We start from the raw sequence: 23,079 nt of genomic DNA, 5'->3' as shown, positions 1-23,079 counted from the left end.
CTTTTTATTGAATCTTGAACCCACTCCACTGTTCCAAGCACATTGAAGAATAGAAGGGATTTTAACTGTGATTTCATCTCTAATGTTATTCTTTACAGATATATTCTCAATTTCATACTTGAGACAAAATAATCAAAATTTATACCCCCATTCATCAATTTCCCTTGTTCGGAAGTGGTCTACATTGTTAAAGGGGGAAAAAGAGAGATCACTTTTATGCTCCTCCATAGGTCTTTATCAACTCAACAGCAAGGCTTTTAGCCTGCATCAGAAATTGGAGCCTCCTCCCATTATCAGGTTCTTCAATCAGTGTTGAGCTTATTGATACAATAAAATCCTTCCAGGAATTGGCAAATTCCTTCTCTTCAATGGTCCCCAAGTCCGGGCGATCTGGTGACGGGATTCTTTCGACTGCTTCATGATCCTTGTGGTCATTTTGCATCATCTCTTTCCTACAATCTTGCAGTAACCATCTCTGCTCTCTGTTACGCACCGCTGTTTCTAATCTTCCAGCCATGAAAATGGCTCGTTGGATGCATGAAGTTGGCAGCTGGGATCAAAAGCGTAATTTGGCAGAAATAAGAACAGGTTGAATGAAAGGAATCCATGACAGTAACTAATGTCAACTGAAACGAGAATATATTACACACACAACATGTATGAACATGCAGGCATAAGGCAACAAACCTGTGCAAGCTGAGCAACCTTGAAACCGAAGCTTCTCTCTGAGATACCAGGCACGAGTTTGTAGAGGTAAGTGATGTCATCATTATTCACGCTATCCAGTTTCTCATTTGACTTCAATCCAGTATCCGAATCTCCTTGTGATGTCAAGTAAGAAACACGATATGATCCAATGCTGCCTGGAAATTCGTTCTTGATATCGAGTATCTTGGGGTAGTGGGTGACAAAGAGAACTAGGCATTTCTTACGATCTAGAAGATATTGCAATGTAGCATACGCAATTGCAACACCATCATGTGTGCTCGTGCCTCTCCCAAGCTCATCGATTATAACCAACGAGTTGGCCGTGCAATTCTTCAAAATGTGAGAAGTCTCGCTTAGCTCTTCCAAGAAAGTACTTCTTCCTTGCTGAATACTATCCGATGCGCCCATGCGAGTGTAGATGCCGTCTAACACGTGGAGTTTTGCCGACGATGCTGGTACATAGGAACCAATCTAGAAACAGTTCATAATACATCATTTAATTGCACATTTCCAGTCCAAAGGATATCAACTCCCACCCTCTCCCCTTTCAATTATTGTGCTCTGATAATCAACGAGCAAAAACTAGCAATTTTATTTTATTTTTAGTTTTCTTATAAAATCACGACTGTAATAGCTCACAAAGGAAATTTATCAAAACATTAAAAACTTATCAAAATGACCATCAAATGTTGTCTCACCTGAGCCATGATAGCAATTAGAGCAACCTGGCGGATATAGCAACTCTTTCCACCCATATTTGGTCCGGTTATAATTTGACAGTACTCACTTTCTACGTGCAATTTGGTATCATTTGGGACAAAATTATCTTGTAATAAAGTTTCCATAACCTGGTTAGAATTGGCAATATAGAAGACACATATAAGCAATGACATTAGGATCCAATACACTAACCAAAATGCCCTATCAAAAGGGAGAAACTTTTTTTGGTCAGACTATGAGGTGTCCTGAGCAGACCCTAACTGTAGGAGGCACCTTAAAGCCTGTACCATACTCAGACTAATCCCCATTCGCACCGAGCCAGCCCAATTAAGGGGCAAAGTGCGGACCAGATTGGTTTTTCCATACGAGAGGGAGTTTGAACTCCCGACATTTCTTAAGGGATGAGAGTGCACGACCACTCACACCAACCAAGCTGGTTAAAAAAAAAAAAAGGAGAAACTTGACAAGAGACACATAAAGCATTATTTACATACCGGATGGCGACCAGAGGAGATATGCATCTGTACAGGTTCATCATCACTAACAAAAATCGGACGTGTATAATTCTACAGAAAATCGAAAGGAAATCATACGGATCAGCTACATGCATCAAGGCATTAAGTTGAAAAACAACACAAGAACTAACCTTATTTCTTGAAAGAATAGCAAGCGCATTTAGACAGTCCAATGAAGCTAAAGCTTGAACGGTAGCTTGAAATTCCGCATAGCATTCGCCAAATGCTTTTAAAAAGTCATCCCATGCAGCTCGGCACACTACAGATAGCTCCTCCTTGGCCAATGATAATTGGTCTAAGACAGTTAATACTTCTGGCGGATGATATCGTATTGTTTTCTTAGTACTGTTCACCTTCATCCAATTAAGGGGCACCTTAACATTGAGAGGCAACTGGAGTCGAAACTAGATTAAGTTAGAAACTAAACTTCAGTGCTATTAGATCTCCTGAAAACTATGTCAACTCACGTACCTCTATCAAATGTGTTACTCCAGATACAGTCAAGTATTCCAAATTGCGAATTTGAAGCTGTTTCCGAAATTCACCAATCAAGGAATCTAACTTCTCATTCGCCAATTGAACGCTTCTTTGAGCTTCAGCTACCTAGTAAACAAATAAATGATTGGAAGTAGGGTGAGAAATTTATAAGCAAGGCATATACAGTCTAAAGCTGGGCACTAAGACGGAACTCTTTGTTTAAACCTCTGGGAATTTCCCATCAGAAATGATAAATAGATTGTGAAGATCCCGCTGATCAGCAGCTTCCTTGTTTAAAGTAGACAAAAGCTTTGCAGCTGTATTCATGACACTGGATGAGGAGGCAGCTGCTATCAACTTCCGTAACAATGAAGAGTGCACAGTACCTCTACCCAAGTTATTGTTCTCCTCTTCTTCCATATGAAGTTGCTGAAGTTGTTTACCAGCAACCAATATAGCTTGAATAACTGCAATAAACTGTTATAATAGCTACATCAAACGGTAGTATAGCATGATCAGATATCGCAACCAGGATACAAAATTCATTGATGACAACCAGCTTGGTTGGCGTGAGTGGCCGTGCACTCTTGTCCCTTAAGAGAGGTCGAAAGTTCGAACCCCCTCTCGTATGGAAAAATCAATCTGGCTAGCACTTTGCCCCTTAATTGGGCCAGCCCAGTGCAAACGGGGATTAGTCTGAGTATGGTACGGGCTTAAAGGTGTCTCCTACAGTTAGGGTCTGCTCAGGACACCTCGTGGTCTGACCAAAAAAAAAAAATCATTGATGACGGGTCAATCTAAATAATGAATCAATGCCCGCCATTCTATTAAAAAACTCCAATGTTGGAAAGAACAGAAAGCATATACATTAGAGACTAGCTATGCTAAAAATAACTCCAATTATCACCTCAGATGCCGTAGCTGTTCGATGAAAGATTCTTGTTATCCCTCGTTGAATGTCAGGCAATCTCCCTAAAGTGGATAAAACTGAAGTAATTAAATGGTGAATCTCTGGCTGAACAACGGTTACACCAATATCATCCTCATCTAAGTCAAAATTATGAGAAGGTTTAGAAGATTTAATAGAGTCTGCAATCTCAGAAACTGCATCGAGGCGAGCATTTATCATGCTTCTATCACATAAAGGATGAGTCACCTGCAGCAGAAGAAACCAATCATGTATCTATTAACTGTACATAAATGATAAACTAAATATATTAGGAGCAAATACACATCCATACCCAATATCTGAGAAGCCTTGAACCAAATATAGTAAGTGTATGATTCATACACTGCAGCAAGGAGCCAGATTCTGATCCATCAGAATTATTCTTCAGAATCTATGAGAAACAAATAACATTATAAAAAGGAAAGGCAACATATGTAGAATTCTGGAAATTACCCAATAGCTTATGGAGGGAGTGCACAAGCAATTCGAGAGAGGAAAGAAATAAAATTAAAAATATGCAGATTTAGAACTAGCAAAACTAGCCTCAACAATATTACTTTGAGTTGATAACTCAAGCAACATTTCTGTTCATTCTCTCAACATACATTACTTTAGTATATACAAGTCACCTAAATCTCTTTCACTAACACACACATCCCACCCCACTTATTCTGAGCTCCATCTTCAAGAAACAACACATTAAAATCAAGTGAAAATCCCAATTGGGATACAGAAAATGGAATTTGAAACAAATGAATTCATCTGATTATTTTAGGACGCACTCACCTCCAACTGTTGAAGTGCATTGGCTGAAAGTGTCGTCTCCATTTTGCTGGAGAAAGTTCGAAATGAAGCTCCCAGGCATAGAATTCTATCCAATCCAAATTGTTTAAGATGATGAATAGTCAGGGCTAACGATACGATAGCCAAATCAGGCATGTCCATAATTCCCTAAAAAATATATTATAAAGAAATTATGAATTTGGCATGATGGAGCAAGTATGAACCCACCAACAGACCTACAAAGAAGAAGAAAACACACACACACACATGACACATACAAAGAAAGCACAAGAAAGAGATACTAACTGTGACAATTTATCTATTTTAACTTCTGTTAGCCATTATATGCACTGCTTGACTGTTTTTCAAGTACAGATGGTTCCATGCCTATTTTAAATAATAGCAATCATACCTTAACTGTGAATTGATTAGTGCCTTGTGTTTTCACTGCTGCATCTTCAGTGACATCTAAAGAGCTGTTTTCGTTCATCTTCTCATAAAGAGACAATACCTCAGCACGGGCACCACCATCCCTGAAGCAATCTGGTGAGACATCTTCCACCCTAACATTTGAGGTTGGTCCAGCATATGCTAATAAAAACTGAAAAAAAAAATAAGATTCCATTTATTACATTAAAAAAAAAAAAATCAATAAAGATGACCGCTGGAACAAAAAGCTGAGAATTAGTATAACTCAAAGTTGCAGTCTGTCCGTGTTTCCCCTGCCTCTATTTTAGGTAAGATGAGACTTTTAATAGACAAAACAAAGCATCAATTATGTGAAAATTTATTGAAGCTTAAATCTGTAACTGACATAGAGTAACAGTTTAGCGACCCTGACTTGCTTTAAGTCTTTAATTTTTCTCTTGAAATGATAAAATTGAATATAAGTTTGTCATCAAGGTCCTCTGTAAATAGAAACCCGACGTGAAAGATTGACAGTTTGACACAGATGTCCTCATGCTAGTATATTTAATGATATAAAGTGATAGTTCATTGATAAAACTGAGTATTACTTTAGTTTAAATATAAGACAAGATTAGCATATAGTTAACAGCTACCTTCTCTGTCTGTTTAGACAAAGGCCTTCCAAGCAGCAATTCAGATGGAGACAAGTTCAAAATCATAGCTTCCAACCCAGCCCTCATAAAATTATCATTAAACTCCCCATACACAACATCCCCTGTGGAAACTTCGACTCCTACAACCCCAATTCTCACATCACATCCACCCTCAACCCCACAATCCACATTCTCAATCCCCTTCTCAACAACGCAAACCAAATAGTTGTTACATGACCCACACCCTTCTTCTCCACCCCCCAAGTCCTCTGCTGCTTCCAACGTTGCTTTTGTGTACAATGCCGATAATCCCCGGCAAAAAGGGCCTGATTTGTTCGATCCATGAGCTTTAATAGCAGCACTTTCAGTCTGTTTAACCACACCCACTTTGTACCCTGCACTCACAAGCCTCCTCACATGAACATTCAGCCGAACAGTTGGCACACTAGCAGTCAAGAAATTGTGATCCATATGAGCATAAATACCCAGAACTCTAGCAGCATTCTCTGCATCCACACCAAAAAATCTATACTTGTATCCAACCTCAATCATCAGAAGAACATCTGGGTACTTAGCCTTAAGCTCCACTACTTGTTGCTCTAACGGGGTGTACTTGGAGCTGGACAGCTGAGTTGCTTTCGGAGGTTCCACTAGCTCTTGGGAAGGTTCCAGAAGTTTCTTCAGGAATCGTTGGTGAAGAGTAGGGTTGGATAGTGGGGGGATTGAGTTGTGAGTGCGGGGAGAGAGCTTAGGGTTTTGGGTGGGTTTATGGGGTGAAGATAACAGTTTTGGGATTTTAGATGGTTTAGACTCAGGAGACGAGAGCTGTGATGTTCTGAGGCGTTTGGCCGGAGAGAAACTCACGGTGGCCGCGATTTTTGGGGGCGGTGTGGGTGGATTTGTATGAGTGGCGTGCTGTGATTGTGAGGTTGATGTCGAAGAAGGGTCCGGCGGGTTAGATTTTGGCGCGAAAAAACGGGAAATGACTTGCTGCTTCTGCTTTCCCATCGTCGGCGACGGTAATGGCGCTCCCGGAGGTGATAGTGGCGTTAGGCGGTGGTGGCGGGTGGACTTTGGCGGTTGGGGGCACCTGGTTTGGCGCGTTAATATTCACCCTTTAATTTCGATTTGCCAGAAATTTTACCATTTCGATTTTCCATGAACGCGAGTCAGTAATTACTAATTTACCGTTTTCTGGGCCATTAGCCTTTGGGCCCATAAATAAGATTAGTCTTTGTCCATCTTTTTGGACTTGGAAGACCCAATTGTTATACTGTGGACCACGGGGTTAAGCCCATGACCTGTTACTGTAGCATTTCTTTTTAGTATTTTGTTATTCATAATTAAATGTTGGGGTTACGAGGAGTAGCCCATACCCCAGAGTCTAATTGTTCAAAGCCCATAGCCCGAAAGTCTAATTGTTCAAAGCCCATTCTTGGAGGGAGGGAGCGTTATGCTATGGACCCGTGTCCACTATGTGCATGGTGGACACGCTATACATTCATAATTTCTATACTGTAGATTCATAAAATTTATAATGTAGATTCATACAGTACAAAAATTATGAATGTGCAGTATAGAAATTATGAATCTACAGTATAGATTTTATAAATCTACAGTATAGAAATTATTGATCTACAGTTTAGAAATTATGAATCTACAGTATAGAAATTACGAATGTACAGCGTGTCCACCATGTACATGGTGGACACGAGTCCATAGCATAATTTCCTTGGAGGGAGGGAGTAGGGGCGCTCACAATTGTTAACGCAAATTATGCCGTGCAACCGTGTGCACCATCGGTTGCAAAAACGGCGTCGTTTTGATTAAAACGCGTCCGACTTAAAAAAAAAAAAATCATTTTCGATTATCGTTAACGGCGTTATGTTGTGCATAATTTGAACTATATAACCGGAATTAATGAACTATATATTCAGAATTAACGAACTATATATCCAGAATTAGTGAACTATATATCCATACCGGTTACTGGTACTCTGTTTTGATTTATGGCAATTCACTGCGTCTGTGTATTCATGATGAATGAACTATATATCCAGAATGAATGAACTATATATCCAGAATGAATGAACTATAAATTCAGAATTAGTGAACTATATATCCAGAATTAGTGAACTATATATTCAGAATTAGTGAACTATATGGTGGAAATCCCGTCGATTGGAGTTAAAAATAAAAAAATAAAAATTGATTGGTGGAGTTAAACGGTGTCACTAACGGAACCGCTAATCCCAATAGTGAAACGACATTGTTTGCAACATGGTGCACACGGTTGCACAACATAACGCTCCAGTTGTTATGCCATGGACCGGGGTCCACCTTGCAAGATGGACCCAGGTTCAAAATGACGCAGTTTGCGCGTGTGAAAATAATTGTGAATATAAAGTTTTGTAATTGTGAATATAGAGTTCTTTAATTATGAATAATTGAATATAGAGTTTTGTAATTGTGAATATTGAGTTTTGCAATTGTGAATATTGAGTTCTGTAATTTTGTATATTGAGATCTAAAGTTGTGAATATTCAGTTCTAAAATTGTAATATAGAATTCTACAATTGTGAATATAGAGTTCAAAAATTTTGAATATAGAGGAACGAATTATGAAGACAAACGGCAAGGAAGGAAGCAATTTTTCTTTTTAATTCATACGGCGTCGGTTTGGATCAGGGTCCACCTTGCAAGGTGGACCCGGATCCACATCATAATTTGCCCAGACGCTCATGCCATCAGTTGTTATACAGTGGACTATGGTTCACACAGTGTTGTGTAAATCATTAATCATGATTGTCAAATTAAATTGTAGTAAAATTAAAATGATGTTTTAGTGCTATTATGATAAAACTAGAGTGTGTGAAAAATGAAACTAAAAAACAAAACTTATTCAATAACGTATATTGTCAAATGAAACTATAGTATAATTAAAATAATACTTTAGTGTTTTTTATAATGAAATTAGAGTGTGTGGAAAATGAAACTATAATTCAAAGCCTATACAATAGCATATATTGTCAAATGAACATGAAGTGTAATTAAAATAATACTTCAAAATTATTATAATTAAACTAGTGTATGAAAAATGAAACTAAAAATATAGAGCTCATGCAATAATATATATTGTCAAATGAAACTATATTATAATTACAATGACATTTCGATATTATTATAAAGAAATTAGTTTATGTGGAAAATTAAACTAAAAAATAAAGTAATATTATCAAATAAAACTTAAATATAATTAAAATGATATTTACTTCAATTCATATTTTAGGGTGCTACATACACCATGTTCGCAAATTATGCCGTGCAACCGTGTGGACCATGCATGGTGCACACGGTTGCAAAAACGACGTCGTTTTGATTAAAAACGACGCGGCCGACTTTATAAAAAAAAAAAAAAACCAGTTTCGATTGCTGTTAACAGTGTTATGTTGTGCATATTTGAACTATATATCCAGAATTAATGAAGTATATATCCAACATGAATGAACTATATATTTAGAATGAATAAATTATATAGTTCAAATTATGCACACATAATGCCGTTAAAGGCAATCAAAACTGAATTTTTTTTTTTTTTTTTTAAGTCAGACATCAAAATAACGTCATTTTTGCAACAATGTACACCATCACAGCATGCATAACGCTCCCACCATGTTCCACAGTAAAGTTTGCCTCGTGGCATATAGCGGTAGAACCCCACAAAGATAAGAATACAGCTCACAAAGATAGTGGTGCATAGAATTTAATACACTATTACTATTGGTTAAAGGAAAAGGACAACCATGAATCACCACCTATTATAAATAGGATAAAATGGTCCCGGAAATGGAGCATAGCATTTTTTTTTTTTGCAAGTGTTTGATTCTTTTTAATACTCTTTCGATTGAATCTGTTGTACAAAATTTGTTACAAGAGATCAAGGATTGAGTCTTATCAGCAACAGTGTGAAAATAACCTTAGCTTTCAAAATGAGGGAGACTCCTTGTACGTAATGAACAAAAGTCTAACATCAATTAATCAGTTGAATTACGTACTATGATTTACCCCTCCACAAACTGTTGGGTCAGGGTGTGGAGACACCTAGGGTGAGTGATTCCACCTTTTATCACAATGACAAAATGGTCCGAAAATGGAGCATAGCATAATTTTTGTAAATGTTTGATTCTTTTTAACACATTTTCGATTGAGTCTACAAAATTTTCTTAGTACATGTTTTTTTTTTAATGTAAATTACAGATTATTATACAAAACATGATTTTATCTAATGCACATACACAATCCTTAGATAATAGCTGTCAGTTTTTATTATCTCTTATCATCCAAATAAGCCAAAAATGAGACGTCGGAAGGGGATTCGAGTTATCTCATTCTTGTAACAAACAATACAACTCGGGAAATAGTCTTCTTTAATTTCACATTGATCTTCTTAATAAGTGTTTAAGTTTGGCCACACTCCAAAACCTAACATTAACAATTTAACACGTTTAACAACATATATTTAAAATTTTTGTTTCAAATTCTTCATTCATTATTTTTAGGCAAATTATTGTGTGTACCATGGTCCACGTTGTGTGAACAATAACAAAAAGTACATTTTTTATATACTAAAATACATTATTCGTGTATTTAATGTACATTATAAAAAATAATATATATATATTTTTGAATGCTACTAGCTCTATTACATTGTAGTATCTCTTCATATACTTTCTCAACCTACTGAAACACAAAAAGCTAATAACGCCTCAACTGAGGCTCGAACTCACAATCTTCCAAATGGAAGTTCAACCCGGGTACCATTGGACCACATAGTCCTGGTAAAAATAATGTATATTTAATATTGAAATAATATGTATATTTTTAATATATTAAAAGTACATTATTTATATACTGAATGTACATTATTTGATAATATAGTCCACATAGTTGTACAATAATGATTGTTTTTTTTAATAGTAAATCATAAGCAAAACAATTGTTAAATATATTATTAATTTTGATTAAGTGCATCACAAACAAAGCTTGGTTTTTGAAGCTTATTTATTACAAAACGTAGGTAATCCAACCATTAACAACATATAAAGACTTTTCCCATCAAATAATTGGAAGCTAGAAATAAACATCATTTTTAAAATAAGCCCCTCTCAAAATATTCCCTTATAAAAATGAATCCACACTATATCCATACCTTTAACAAATATCTATACCTAGGATGATGTGGTCCATGTAAATTGATGTGGTCTATGATATATATATATATATATATATATATATATATATATATATATATATATATATATATATATATATGTTCAATATATTATAAGGAAATGCCATTTTGTAATGAATTAGGTAGGACATGACTTCAATTTACGGGAAAGTCCGCAACTGTTATCGAAAGTACGTTATGGGTAAAAACATGTCTTGTAATCTTAGTCAGCTAGCAAAAGACTACAATAAAATAAACTAGCTTAGGATATCCATAGCTAACCGACTCAAACCAATAAGGTCAATAGACATCTATACAAGGAGTCATATTTAGAACCTTATGATTACCAAGTCAACTTTTCAATTAACTTGGTCGAGAATTGCCCGCACGTAACATGCATAGAACTAGTATTATATCTCATTATGACTTTTTATAGAATTAATCATCTATTATTAAACACTGATCATATAAAGTCAAGTTATATAATATGGAGTATAAGTTACGCACAACAACAAACTTGGCTCTCAATAAACCACATATTTGAAACGTTGAAGATTTATTTTTGTAGACATCTAATAATAATTTAATTACAACCATTGTACCATATAGGGAGTTGAGCATTAAATTGAGCAATCCATCATCAATTCATCATCAACCAAAATCAACATATAGTTGGGTGCAGATTTGATAAGTTGAACGCTTTGGATAACACATTCAAAAGGCTCGACTTAGACCACGTAAATATGTGGGAAGCAAAAGCTCATGTCCACAACTTTGAGTCATGGAAATGAGGTACAAAAGCAACCAACGTTACATTTTGTCTCTCCTCCACTTGTAATACTATACTATCATTTAATGTACCGTTTCTTTCATACTTTTTTGCCCAACATTCTTAATTATGAAAAGGCATGCTCCATAATTTCCTTAAAAAGGACTTGTTTCTCTTCCCTGATCTTGCATGGTTTAGGAGGAAAACCATAATATACCGTTTGTAAATAATGATGAAGCTGAATTATGTGTAGTTACATTATAGATGTGATGTCTTTATTACACTTAATGATTAGATAAATTATTATTATTATTATTATTATTATTATTATTATTATTATTATTATTATTATTATTATTATTATTATTATTATTTTAGAGAAAGGAAGATAATATATTGAATTGTATATTTGAAATACAAATAATAGAAACTCAACAAATTGAGTTTGTTGGTAAGTTAATATAAACAATTATAAGGTTGATAATCGACTATTTTAGGGGCATGTCATGTTAAAGAGAGATCAGACTATACGTGTAATTCAGCTAGCAATCAGATCTCGAATCCAACCCAAGGTATTTACGTCCCTAAAGGGGTTTCAACCAAGAATGTTGAATTAGCACAGAAGTCTATGAGCCAACCACCTAGGCAGTGTGGATGGAGTGAGCCAACATGTCCGTTAGAGGCCGTCTTTGTATAAATAGCTACAACGTAACATTGTAATGAATATATACATACACTATTTTCTTTGTAATGAATTACATACACAATACAATTTATATGCTCCATGTAATCATTAGGTTCAGGTTCACTATTCTAATTTTTTAGTATTAATATCAATTATTTCCGTCAAAAAGTTATGACTAACATTTCTAGATAGTTTTTTCTAATATAAGAGTCAATCTTATAAATAATAGAAAATGATGAAAACCTAAAAAAATACAAATTAGAGTAAAGTAAACCAACCTTAAAACTAACCCTTCAATTGCATGCATATATATATATATATATATATATATATATATATATATATATATATATATATATATATATAGAGAAAGATAAAAATCTCAAATACATTAAAATATAAATTAAACAAGGAATATAATTAATAGACCACACATTGCATATGTAGTGTAGTGTATATATAGAGTAGGAGATAATGAAAAAAATCTTAGTTCAAATTAAACTTCAACAATAAAGTTATGACATGTGTAGTATTTTATTACAAAAAATCAATAATTTTTTAGATAGGATTTATAATAAAAATAAGTGGAAAATTGAAGCTTCAAAATGGACATATATAATATAATATCACTTAAGTGGATCTATAGGGACCTTTCATTGGCCGAAAACTCTCAAGAAAATCCAATTCCTTAATTTTTCCAATCACCACTTGATATGGAACAATATGGGCAATGAAAAACTTTTCTTCATCACCTACAAGCGCCGCAGAAACCTCACAAACTATACAGCAAGAAGAAGACGACGGAGAAAAAGCCCGCTGCGACTGGGATTTTCGCATCTCCGCCGTAGTTTCTTCTCCCACCTCCGCCGTGGGAGCTGTTTCCGACGCTCTTGGGGTTCTAGAGTTTGACCCTTCTGATAACTTCTTGGCCACCGGCGGAATAGCCCGGAAAATTAGGGTTTACAGTGTTAACTCGCTGGTTGATCCTTTTTGGGATCAGGACGAAGGAAGCGACGCCGTTTCGCTTGATCATAGCAGTGCATGCGATTATTACATCTGCACGCCGGCGAAGCTGAGTAGCCTGAGATGGAAGCCGGGGTGGAACAGCCGGGTTCTCGGGTCGGGCGACTACGACGGGGTAGTGATGGAGTATGACCTGGAGAGAAGAGTCCCGGTTTTCGAGCGTGACGAGCACGGCGGCAGGCGCGTCTGGAGCGTGGACTACTCCCATTCCGACTCCGTCGTCGGCGCGTCCGGCTCCGACGACGGCACCATGCAAACGTGGGACCCGCGCTGCCCGAACGGGAACTGTCTCGCGACGGTGCAGCCGAGCAAGGCGCGGAGCGCCGTCTGCTGCGTGCAGTTCAGCCCCTTCGCCCCTTCCATCGCCGCCGGCTGCGCTGACCGGAAAACCTACACCTACGACCTCCGCAACACGGCGGAGCCGCTGTTCATCCTCGACGGCCATCTAAAGGCCGTGACATACGCCAGATTCCTGGACCGCCGTACGGTCCTAACATCGAGCGTCGACGGCTGCATCAAAATGTGGGACACCGACCACCGCAACCTCGTCCGGACATACAAAGGCCACATAAACACCACCAGATTCGTAGGTTTATCGGTGTGGAAGAACGGCGGATTGATCAGTTGCGGGTCGGAGAATAACCAAGTTTTCGTGTACGATACGAGGTGGGGCGAGCCCATATGGGTATACGGGTGCAAATCCGCCACGGGTCAACCCGGGTCCGAAAATGGGTTCATTAGTTCCGTGTGCTGGATGCAGAGGGGAGACGATCACTGCACGCTTGTCGCCGGCGGCTCCGACGGAGTTTTGAGAGTTTTCGCCGGCAAACGGCGGAAGGCGGCGGTCACTTACAAGCTAGCTTAGCTGATTTTACACAACAGCAGGTGTTATTAACTTATTATGCATATACCGCAACATTATTAATAAGAAAATGAATGCGATTTTTGAGGAATCTCGATTGAATGATTCCTTTTTGATCAATTGATTGTTTAAATCAGAACTTCTTTGAATTACATTATTTTTTTAAATACTAAATGACTGCACAAAAAGTTAATGCGTCACTAGAATGGAATTTGAACTTGATATATTGGGTACTAGTTAGACCAATGAAAGTTTATATATCTGTGTCTCGAAGAGGATTTTTTTAATTTTTTTGAAAGTTACTAGCTCTATTACATTGTAGTATCTGTTCATATACTTTCTCAACCTACTGAAACACAAAGAACCAATAACGACTTGAACTCATAATCTTCCAAATGGAAGTCCAACTCGGGTACCATTAGACCATATAGTCCTGGTCGAAACGTTTAAATCGAAACGTTTTTTAATTGGATAATCAATCAAGTTGTAGTATTGAGTATGAGTTTTTGGGTCTAATAATTTCAGTCTATAAAGAGTTATCTTCTTTTATTGCACAATAAGATGGTAAACTTTTGTCACCGTTAATATATACATGTTCAATTTTTCCCGATTTTTAATAATTTCATATTAGTCCTATGACAAATATACATAGTGTTATATGTAAAATAACAAGTTATTACTTTATGTAATTCACTTGGTTTTGCTCTTTCTATTTGGTGTAAGAAATGCTATAATTATCCACTTAAATTAGATGAGGGCCTACATAGTTGCTCCTTTTGCCAGGTAAATTATATTGTCAACTATATGGTCCATCTTGCAATGTGCATCTTCATCTAAGTTTATTTTTAATGTATACTAGGTTTGTGTATTCATTTTTAGTGTATTATAAGTCAAAATAAAATTATAGTACATTAAAAATGAATATGCAATATACTAAAAAAAAAAAAAAAATTATATAAGAAGTTTATCTCAATGTGAATCCATGATATACCTTGGACTAAGATTCACCTTGCAAGGTACGATAGCATTTTACCATGCTCAATGTGTTTCTAAATAATAAGTTTTGAGTTTTTTAACATATTAGTTTATGAATATTAAGATTTGAGTTGTTGAACATATTTAAATCATGTTATGAACATGTAACAAAGTGAATATTGTAGTGTTTAATTTATGAACATTAAGTTTTGAGTTTATGAATATATAGGTCAAAGTACCTATGAGATCCTTGAATTATAGTGTTTTGCTCAATTTAGTCATTCAACCTTAATTTTGTTCAATTTAGTCCATGTACTTTAAAAAGTAAAACAATTAAGGACAATAGCTGATGTGGCGTTGGCATCATCTATGCTACGTCATCATACTTACATGCCAACTCATATATTATTCTCTATGCAAGAAGTTAGGTGTTCAAATAATATATGAGTTGGCATGTAAGTATGATGACGTCGTAGAGATGATATCGACAAATCAGCTATTGCCCTTAATTGTTTCACTTTTTAAAGTACATGGACTAAATTGAACAAAATTAAGGTAGAATGACTAAATTAAACAAAACACTATAGTATAAAGACCTCATAAGTACTTTGACTGAATATATATTGTCTAGTTTTTAAACATTAAACTTTAAATTTTTGGATGAAAGCAATGTCGTTGTGGAATAGACTACTGGACCTTGGTACACGATATAATTTGCGCATCGATTGCTTTTGCAGCCACCCATGAGCAAATTCCTTGGCAAATTATTTTGTGGACATGGGTCCACCTTGCAAGGTGAATTTGAGTCAAAAAATACACAATTTACATACTGAATGTTCATAATTCAAATTGTGAATATTCAATATGTAAATTGAGTATTTTGGATCTGGGTCCATCATGCAATGTGAACCCAATCACATTGTATAACTGTTGAAATTCCTCCTTGTGTAATAATCATACAATCGTTATGCGTTGGACCCGTGTCCAGCATGCTTGCTGGACACGGGTAACAGTGCCGTTATGCACTGTTATCTCCTTTTTTTTTTTTTTGTTTTTTTTTTTAAATTTCAGTCCGCTTCATTGTAAGAGTATATGTTCATAATTTTATTACTATATGTTAATAACTATACATTCATAACTCCATAACTGTACGTTCATAACTCTATAACTGTACATTCATAACTCTATAACTGTACATTCATAACTCCATAACTGTACATTCATAACTCCATAATTGTACATTCATAATTTTCGAAGCTCTATGTTCACAATTTTAGAGCTCTATGTTCATAATTTTATCACTATATGTTCATAATTGTAAGTTCATAATATTAGAGCTCTTTGTTCGTAATTCGATCAATAACTGTACATTCATAATTCCATACTGTAGATTCATAATCTCATAACTGTAGATTCATAACTCCATAACTGTAGATTCATAACTCTATAACTGTACATTCATAACTCCATAACTGTACATTCATAATCTTCGAAGCTCTATATTCACAATTTTAAAGCTCCATGGTCATAATTTTATCACTATATATGTTCATAATTGTAAGTTCATAATGTTAGAGCTCTGTGTTCATAATTTCATAATTGCATAACTGTATATTCATAACGGCATAACTGTACATTCATAACGGCATAACTGTACATTCATAATCCAAAAAAAAAAAAAAATAACGCCGTTAACGACAAAACACGCGCGATTTTTTTTTATTTTTTTATTTTTTATTTTTTATTTTTTTTATAACTAAATGACGCATTTTTTTTTAAAAACGACGTCGTTTTGGGCCCGTGTCCACAATTCAATGTGGACACGGGTCCAGGGCATAATTTGCCATAATCATATGATTGGGCTGATTAGGTAATGGATGAATAGTTATGCTATGCAACCGAATGTACCATGCGCATGGTGCATACGGTTCAAAACGACGTCGTTTTGATTAAAAACGCGCGTCCCACTTAAAAAAAAAAATCAGGTTTGACTCTCAGCAATAGCATTATTGTGGATATATAGTTATGAAATTGTGGATATATAGTTATGAAATTGTGGTTATATAGTTATGAATTTATGGATATTTAGTTCATTCATTGTGGATATTTAGTTCAATCATATATTGTGGATATTTAGTTCATTCATTGTGGATTTTTACTTCATTCATTCATTCATTGTGGATTTTTACTTCATTCATTCATTCATTGTTTGATTTTTACTTCATTCATTCACTGTGGATATATAGTTATGAAATTGTGGATATATAGTTATGAAATTGTGGTTATATAGTTATGAATTTATGGATATTTAGTTCATTCATTGTGGATATTTAGTTCAATCATATATTGTGGATATTTAGTTCATTCATTGTGGATTTTTACTTCATTCATTCATTCATTGTGGATTTTTACTTCTTCATTCATTCATTGTGGATTTTTACTTCATTCATTCACTGTGGATATATAGTTATGAAATTGTGGATATATAATTATGAAATTGTGGTTATATAGTTATGAATTTCTGGATATATAAAAATGCTATTGCCGGGAATCGAACCTGATTTCTTCTTTAAGTGGGACGCGCGTTTTTTTAACCAAAACGGCGCCGTTTTGCAACCGTATGCACCTTGCAAGGTGCATTCGGTTGCACAGCATAATTTGCGGTAATGGATCAGCCCAATAATTCAATGATGAAATGAGCAGCCCACTATTTCATCAAAAGAGGCCCAATTTCAATATTTAATTGCTTTGCATATTAAAGGGAGAAAATATTTGCTCTGAGACGCTCCTCTTCCTCTTGGGTCCTCTCCGGCCACATCGGAATTATAGAAAGAGAAATCAGCTGAAAATCTCGCCGGTCTACGGAGAAAAAGGGGAGAGTTAGCAGAGATGATAACGTCGCCGGTGGTGAACACATATCCTCTAGCCAGCTACAGCTTCGGCACCAAAGAGCCGAAGATGGAAAAGGACACCTCCGTCGCCGATCGCCTTGCTCGCATGAAAGTCAAGTAAGTTTTTCCTATTTTCCATGCCTTTTATGTTTCTCTCTTTCATTTATCTTATCAATTTTTTAAAAAGTTTAAGTAATTTCCGAGAGATGGCATTTCATGAAAAACCCTAGATAAACCTTATGAGCTTAAGTTTGTAAAACCAAATGGAAATGCATACTGTTATGATTCCTTTTTTTGCAATTTTTTTTTCTAGTTAAAGTTGTAATTTGTAAGGTTGATATTGCTAATTGATTGTTGGTTATGATCTGCAGTTACATGAAGGAGGGAATGAGGACTAGTGTTGAAGGAATTTTGTTGGTATGTTTTATTTTTTTAATAGTCACATAGTTGCTCTATCTTTGCTGCTTTAGACGGCTAATTATGCCTCAATGGTATCCAAGCACTGATCTTTTGACTTGGATCTTTCACTTATTCTCTGAATTTATGCTGCTAAGGCTTGATGTGTACTCATATCTTAGGCAACTTAGTGCCAAAATTGTTACATTTCATGTGGACTGCTTGAACTTTCCAAAAATGTGTGATTTTTGGTCCATTTTGCTAGATTCTTTAGCATGGGACAGAATTGTAGTGATGCAAATGTGCAAATTGCATGTTTTTTAAATATTAGCTTCTGTTAGAGATTAGTTATCTCTCAAGAAGAAAATTTTCTGAGGGGAACTTATTGTCATCCACTACACATTCTTGTGTCATCTTTCCTTAGGGTTCACTCTGTTTCCAGGGTAAGGTGTTATCATTTTGTTATGTGGATTACATTTTGAGAAATTCCTTTCTTTAGTTCTTTTCTTTGCTAGTGTGAATGAGGCATGGTTTCCCTTGTCTAGATAAAATTTTATTTTCTTCATTGATGTATGATGGTTAGATAGGTATTATCAATTGCTTCATATGGTTAGATTAGATAGTGAATGCTAACTGTGTGGTTTGTAACCTACAGGTACAAGAGCATAATCATCCTCATATTCTTCTTCTTCAAATTGGGAACACTTTTTGCAAACTTCCTGGTGGGCGCTTGAAGCCTGGAGAGAATGGTATGAATTTTTTGCCTTTTACCTTTTTCTTTCTTGTTATTGCCACATCCTGCACATTTTGTTTCTAAAAACTATCATTTTCGCATTAAGGCTTTCCTCAACTTTGCTTACTATAGTGCTCATTGTTCTGATTGAGTGATTTGTATAAAATCTTCTACAGAAATTGAGGGGTTGAAAAGGAAACTCTCCAGCAAACTTGCAGCTAATAATTCCGCTGTTCAGCCAGATTGGCAGGTAAATTGTTAACACATTATATTATTTACTCCTTTTCTTGGCAGCACTTGTGAGAATGAGCTAGCTTTTGGTTTGGTCCTTGAATTTAATTTAGAAATTTTAGGAGTTATAAATGAAAAATAAATTAGCCCACTAGAAGGTAACGGGGTTTTAGATGAATCATACTGTGCTTGAATTTGATTCTATTACATTTTAACTTCAATGCAAGGAATAGAGTGGAACGGAATATTTTCTTTAGTTTGTTTCCATACTATGTTTTACAATTAAGTTCATTCTTCTGGTTGTTTTGTAAACCAAATTTTAATCAATCCAAACTGGGCAACTTATTAATTGACATGGATTGTTACGAATTCATCAATGATCAATCAGTAATTCCCCTATTGTAATTGTTGCTTCCTTGATGAATTTATTTGTGAAACAAGTGCAGATTGGAGAATGTGTGGCCATCTGGTGGAGGCCAAATTTTGAAACAATCATGTATCCATATTGCCCCCCACACATAACAAAACCTAAGGTATTGTTCAGTCAAGCTTACTATAATGGTGATTAGGAACTTTGGTCTCATTTTCAAATTTTCAACATTTCTTATTGTTCTTTGATGGTAATGTAGGAGTGCAAAAAGCTCTTCCTGGTTCATCTGTCTGAGAGAGAGTACTTTGCTGTCCCCAAAAACTTGAAACTTCTTGCTGTGCCATTGTTTGAACTCTATGACAATGTTCAGGTATTATCAATATATCGGAGTTTCCTCATCTTGCTCATAGCTTGTTATACCCTTCTGCATACTTATAAGTTGTCTCTGGGAGAGAAGTGACATTCTCCTTATGACGGAACTGCTCTCCTCTAAACAAGTGCTTAACCTTTGCAAATCCTCGGCTTAGCTCACTGCACTGTGTACTTACACGTTCTTCTTTCGATTGGTGACAGAGATATGGACCTGTCATATCCACAATTCCACAGCAGCTGTCTCGGTTCCAGTTCAACATGATCCATCCATAGTTTCATGACATCCAAGAACTCATGCCCATGCAGAACATAGAGGACATCAAATTAACCGGGTATAGGTCCAATTTGAAGATACTAGAACAAACACTCGAGACACAAAACCCCTCTTTTCTACTTAGACATTGAAGTGAAACCGCAAAACATGCATGAATTTAGGTCTTTTTATGTTTTATTTATGATGGATGATATTGCTGCTGATATTTGGATGGTGTAATTTTGAAGACAGGGTTCATCTGTTGTAGACATGTAACTTATTTTATTTGTATTTTTTTTGGGGCACATCATACTAGATGGGGGTAGAAGTCTTAACACATGTAGTCGTCGTGATTAAATTGCAAAATATCTGTAGGTTTTGAATGACTCTTGCGGCTGAGTTGGTGAAATGCTTGACATGTTTAGGATGTAAGTTTCCAAAAGACAGCAATTTGTGTATTTAGCAGTGATTTATCAATTCAAGAATGTTTTTTGTTTTAGATCAAAGCTACCTAAGATTTGCATGTTTTTACCAACACATTACCTGTCTGGAGATTTAATCTGTTATTTTATTTTGGGTGACAGAAGAAAATTCGTAGTCACTAACTGAGGATATGTACTGCCCGTACTGGGTAAATTTTATCGTAGTCACTATCTGAGGATATGTACTGCCGAACTGGGTAAATTTTATCTTGTAACATTAGTTGTTAAAGGATTACAAGGATGGGTTAATTTCATCCTGTAACATTAGTTGTTAAAGGATTACAAGGATGTAAACAGACTGTTTTTATTAGGAGTCAAACTTGAAATCTTGTGGTTATCAAGCTAAATTAACTTTGTTGGGTGCAGATTAACATTGGCTAAGATTATCCTTAATATGTGATTCTTTGTTGGTCAACGAGTGTGGTTTAGTCAAAGGTTTTTAGCCGGTGTTGTCATGAAAGATGCATGCATGATTTTGAGATGGTAAAAGAGTAATAGTATAGTGGCCAGTGGATGCATGGATGATGTGAGATAAAAGCTACCCCTTAACACGTAGTTTTATGTTTTCCAAAGGTTTTTGTTTTTATAATCGGTTCATCGTCATATGTTCAAAATGGATGAGGACATGATACGGGCGTTTCACATTGGAATTAAAATTGTAATAGTTGGAATAAATTTTAATTTGAAGTAAATTTAATTTCTTTGTGTGGTAATAAATAAAAATTGAAATCAAAATGAATAATAAACAAAATATAAAATACATATATGCATTTGTCAAAAAATAAATAAATACATATATGCATATATGTGCGTATACGTGGTCATCAGCTTGCTGCTGCGTTTGTCATAATTCTTTATAATTTTCCTTTTTTATTTTGAGACATTTTTATACTGCAAATTGGTTATAATTAAATAAATCAATCAAAGATAACTAATGAGTACCTTGTGGGTAATTTTAAATTGTAAACCATTATTATTATTATTATCATTATCATAAAAAAAGATTTTTTTGTATAGAAATATATTATTAATAATCCACTTAAGGCTAGGCATTATAATTATTACACCTCTATTATTACATTTATTTAGACAATTAAATGTAATGGCAAAATTAAATAGAATATTCCGTGTTATCATTCTTTAAGGACATCCACAATAGTAGATTTTATAAGGTTCTTGTAGGTTTTTAAGCATACGCGGAAGAGAGAGTGTAATGGTTTTACTGCAAAACCTGGGTTTTATCAGACTTATAGGACCCACCAAGAAAAAAATAAGTCACGCTCAGGTCGTGTGAAGCGCAACCACAGCGCCCAACCGGGCACATTAATATGAAGCTTTTTTTTTTTTTTTTTTTTTTTGCAAATTTGTTTTGCACTTTTTTCTTTTTCCCTTTCCTCACATCAATCTTTCTTAGTTACACCTGCAAAAACTCCTAAAAAACTATGGCTATTGTGGATGCTCTAAATCGCCTCCAATGGAAATATCCCTCAAGCCATTCTTCATCACTGTAAACTTGAATTTGAATTTATGAGCCCAGGGGGTTTAATATGGCGTGATGTCCTTGAAGATGTCTTGGGCTATTATCACGTCATGCATCCCTCATATTTGACGCAATATGGATTACCAAATGTGCTTATGCTAATAAGTTATTTACACTAATTTATTTGGCTTTAATTTATTATTCCCAATCTACCCTCCACTTGTTGTCCTCTTAGCTGTCTTATATTCTTCCTTACCGGGGGAAACGGTCTTCTCCTTCCTCGTTGTCGTCCATATATACATTAACACACAGCTGTCTGTTGTTTAATTAGCTACTTAGGATAAATCATACCGACTTTCCATTTTTCCCTAATCATTTTCTTAATCATAATTAGAATTTTCCCTCTCTGTATTACATCATGCCATGGATACATTACTATAAATAATTATAATATGAATTGTTGTAGTCCTGAGCCCAAATTGTATAGAAAAATTCATGGCCCCGGGCATAAAAAAAAAAAAAAGCAAAGTCTTAAGTACATAATTAAACGTTAAACGACATTTAATAATGTTTGTATATTGGAGAGCCGTAGGGGACCATAAATTATATATCTTGATAATGAGTAATGGAGAATGACGCACTGTACTAAACTAGATTTAAATTTTGGAAGAATTTCACATTCAAATTAAAACCATCTAGGTACAATTTGCAGCCCGAAATTATTTTTATATAAAGAGTGTATTTATATAAATATTATTAGAATTCTATGTATTGAGTAAGTTTATGATTCGTTATCCCAGTCATTATGTGACTCTTGTATATATTCTTATTGTCTGTACTTTTTGTGAACACATTATTCAATACAATTATTACAGTTTTCATCTGGTATCAATTAGCTAGGGTTGTAATTATGATTAATTCTTGCCAAAAATTTCTTGATTAAATTAGTTTCATCTATTTTTTTTTTTTTTTGAAAACTTCATCTAATGTTATACAAATATAAATGTAGAATGTAATTTAAAAAAAAAACAAAAAAACAAAAACAAAAACAAAGATGTGAATTTCAATGCTTTATTTTAAATTTTGTAAACTTTATAGTTTTTACTCAATCACA

General features: G+C 35.1%; 3 protein-coding genes across 4 annotated transcripts; 2 read left to right on the top strand and 1 right to left on the bottom strand.

Annotated features, from left to right (window-relative positions):
* Positions 1-7: 7 nt before the first annotated feature.
* LOC109146560 (DNA mismatch repair protein MSH3) lies at positions 8-6,325 on the bottom strand. Of its 2 annotated transcripts, XM_019294225.1 has the most exons (13): positions 5,214-6,325; positions 4,565-4,753; positions 4,156-4,320; positions 3,662-3,760; positions 3,328-3,576; positions 2,807-2,897; positions 2,646-2,737; positions 2,415-2,546; positions 2,075-2,335; positions 1,923-1,994; positions 1,407-1,556; positions 688-1,179; positions 8-550 (listed from the first exon to the last, which is right to left on the bottom strand). In XM_019294225.1, the coding sequence occupies exons 1-13, from the start codon at positions 6,219-6,221 to the stop codon at positions 215-217; spliced, it is 3,336 nt and encodes a 1,111-aa protein (XP_019149770.1). In that variant the 5' UTR covers positions 6,222-6,325; the 3' UTR covers positions 8-214. The 2 variants fall into 2 exon arrangements, with proteins under 2 accessions (XP_019149770.1, XP_019149769.1); XM_019294224.1 differs by having other exon boundaries at positions 2,646-2,897.
* A 6,151-nt stretch (positions 6,326-12,476) lies between these two features.
* On the top strand, positions 12,477-13,944 carry LOC109193840 (WD repeat-containing protein RUP2-like). The gene has a single exon (XM_019344668.1). The coding sequence runs from the start codon at positions 12,628-12,630 to the stop codon at positions 13,783-13,785; it is 1,158 nt and encodes a 385-aa protein (XP_019200213.1). The 5' UTR covers positions 12,477-12,627; the 3' UTR covers positions 13,786-13,944.
* Positions 13,945-17,518: 3,574 nt separating this feature from the next.
* LOC109194005 (pre-mRNA cleavage factor Im 25 kDa subunit 2) lies at positions 17,519-20,509 on the top strand. Its single transcript, XM_019344841.1, has 7 exons — positions 17,519-17,765; positions 18,020-18,065; positions 18,700-18,793; positions 18,954-19,027; positions 19,455-19,541; positions 19,638-19,748; positions 19,952-20,509. Exons 1-7 carry the CDS (start codon positions 17,647-17,649, stop codon positions 20,021-20,023), a joined length of 603 nt encoding a protein of 200 aa, XP_019200386.1. The 5' UTR covers positions 17,519-17,646; the 3' UTR covers positions 20,024-20,509.
* The last annotated feature ends 2,570 nt before the right edge of the window (positions 20,510-23,079 follow it).

Source organism: Ipomoea nil, unplaced genomic scaffold, assembly GCF_001879475.1.
Source record: "Ipomoea nil cultivar Tokyo-kokei standard unplaced genomic scaffold, Asagao_1.1 scaffold1932, whole genome shotgun sequence".
NCBI lineage: Eukaryota > Viridiplantae > Streptophyta > Magnoliopsida > Solanales > Convolvulaceae > Ipomoea > Ipomoea nil.
Note: the sequence above shows the minus strand (reverse complement) of the source record. Positions and strands in the feature narration are given on the sequence as shown.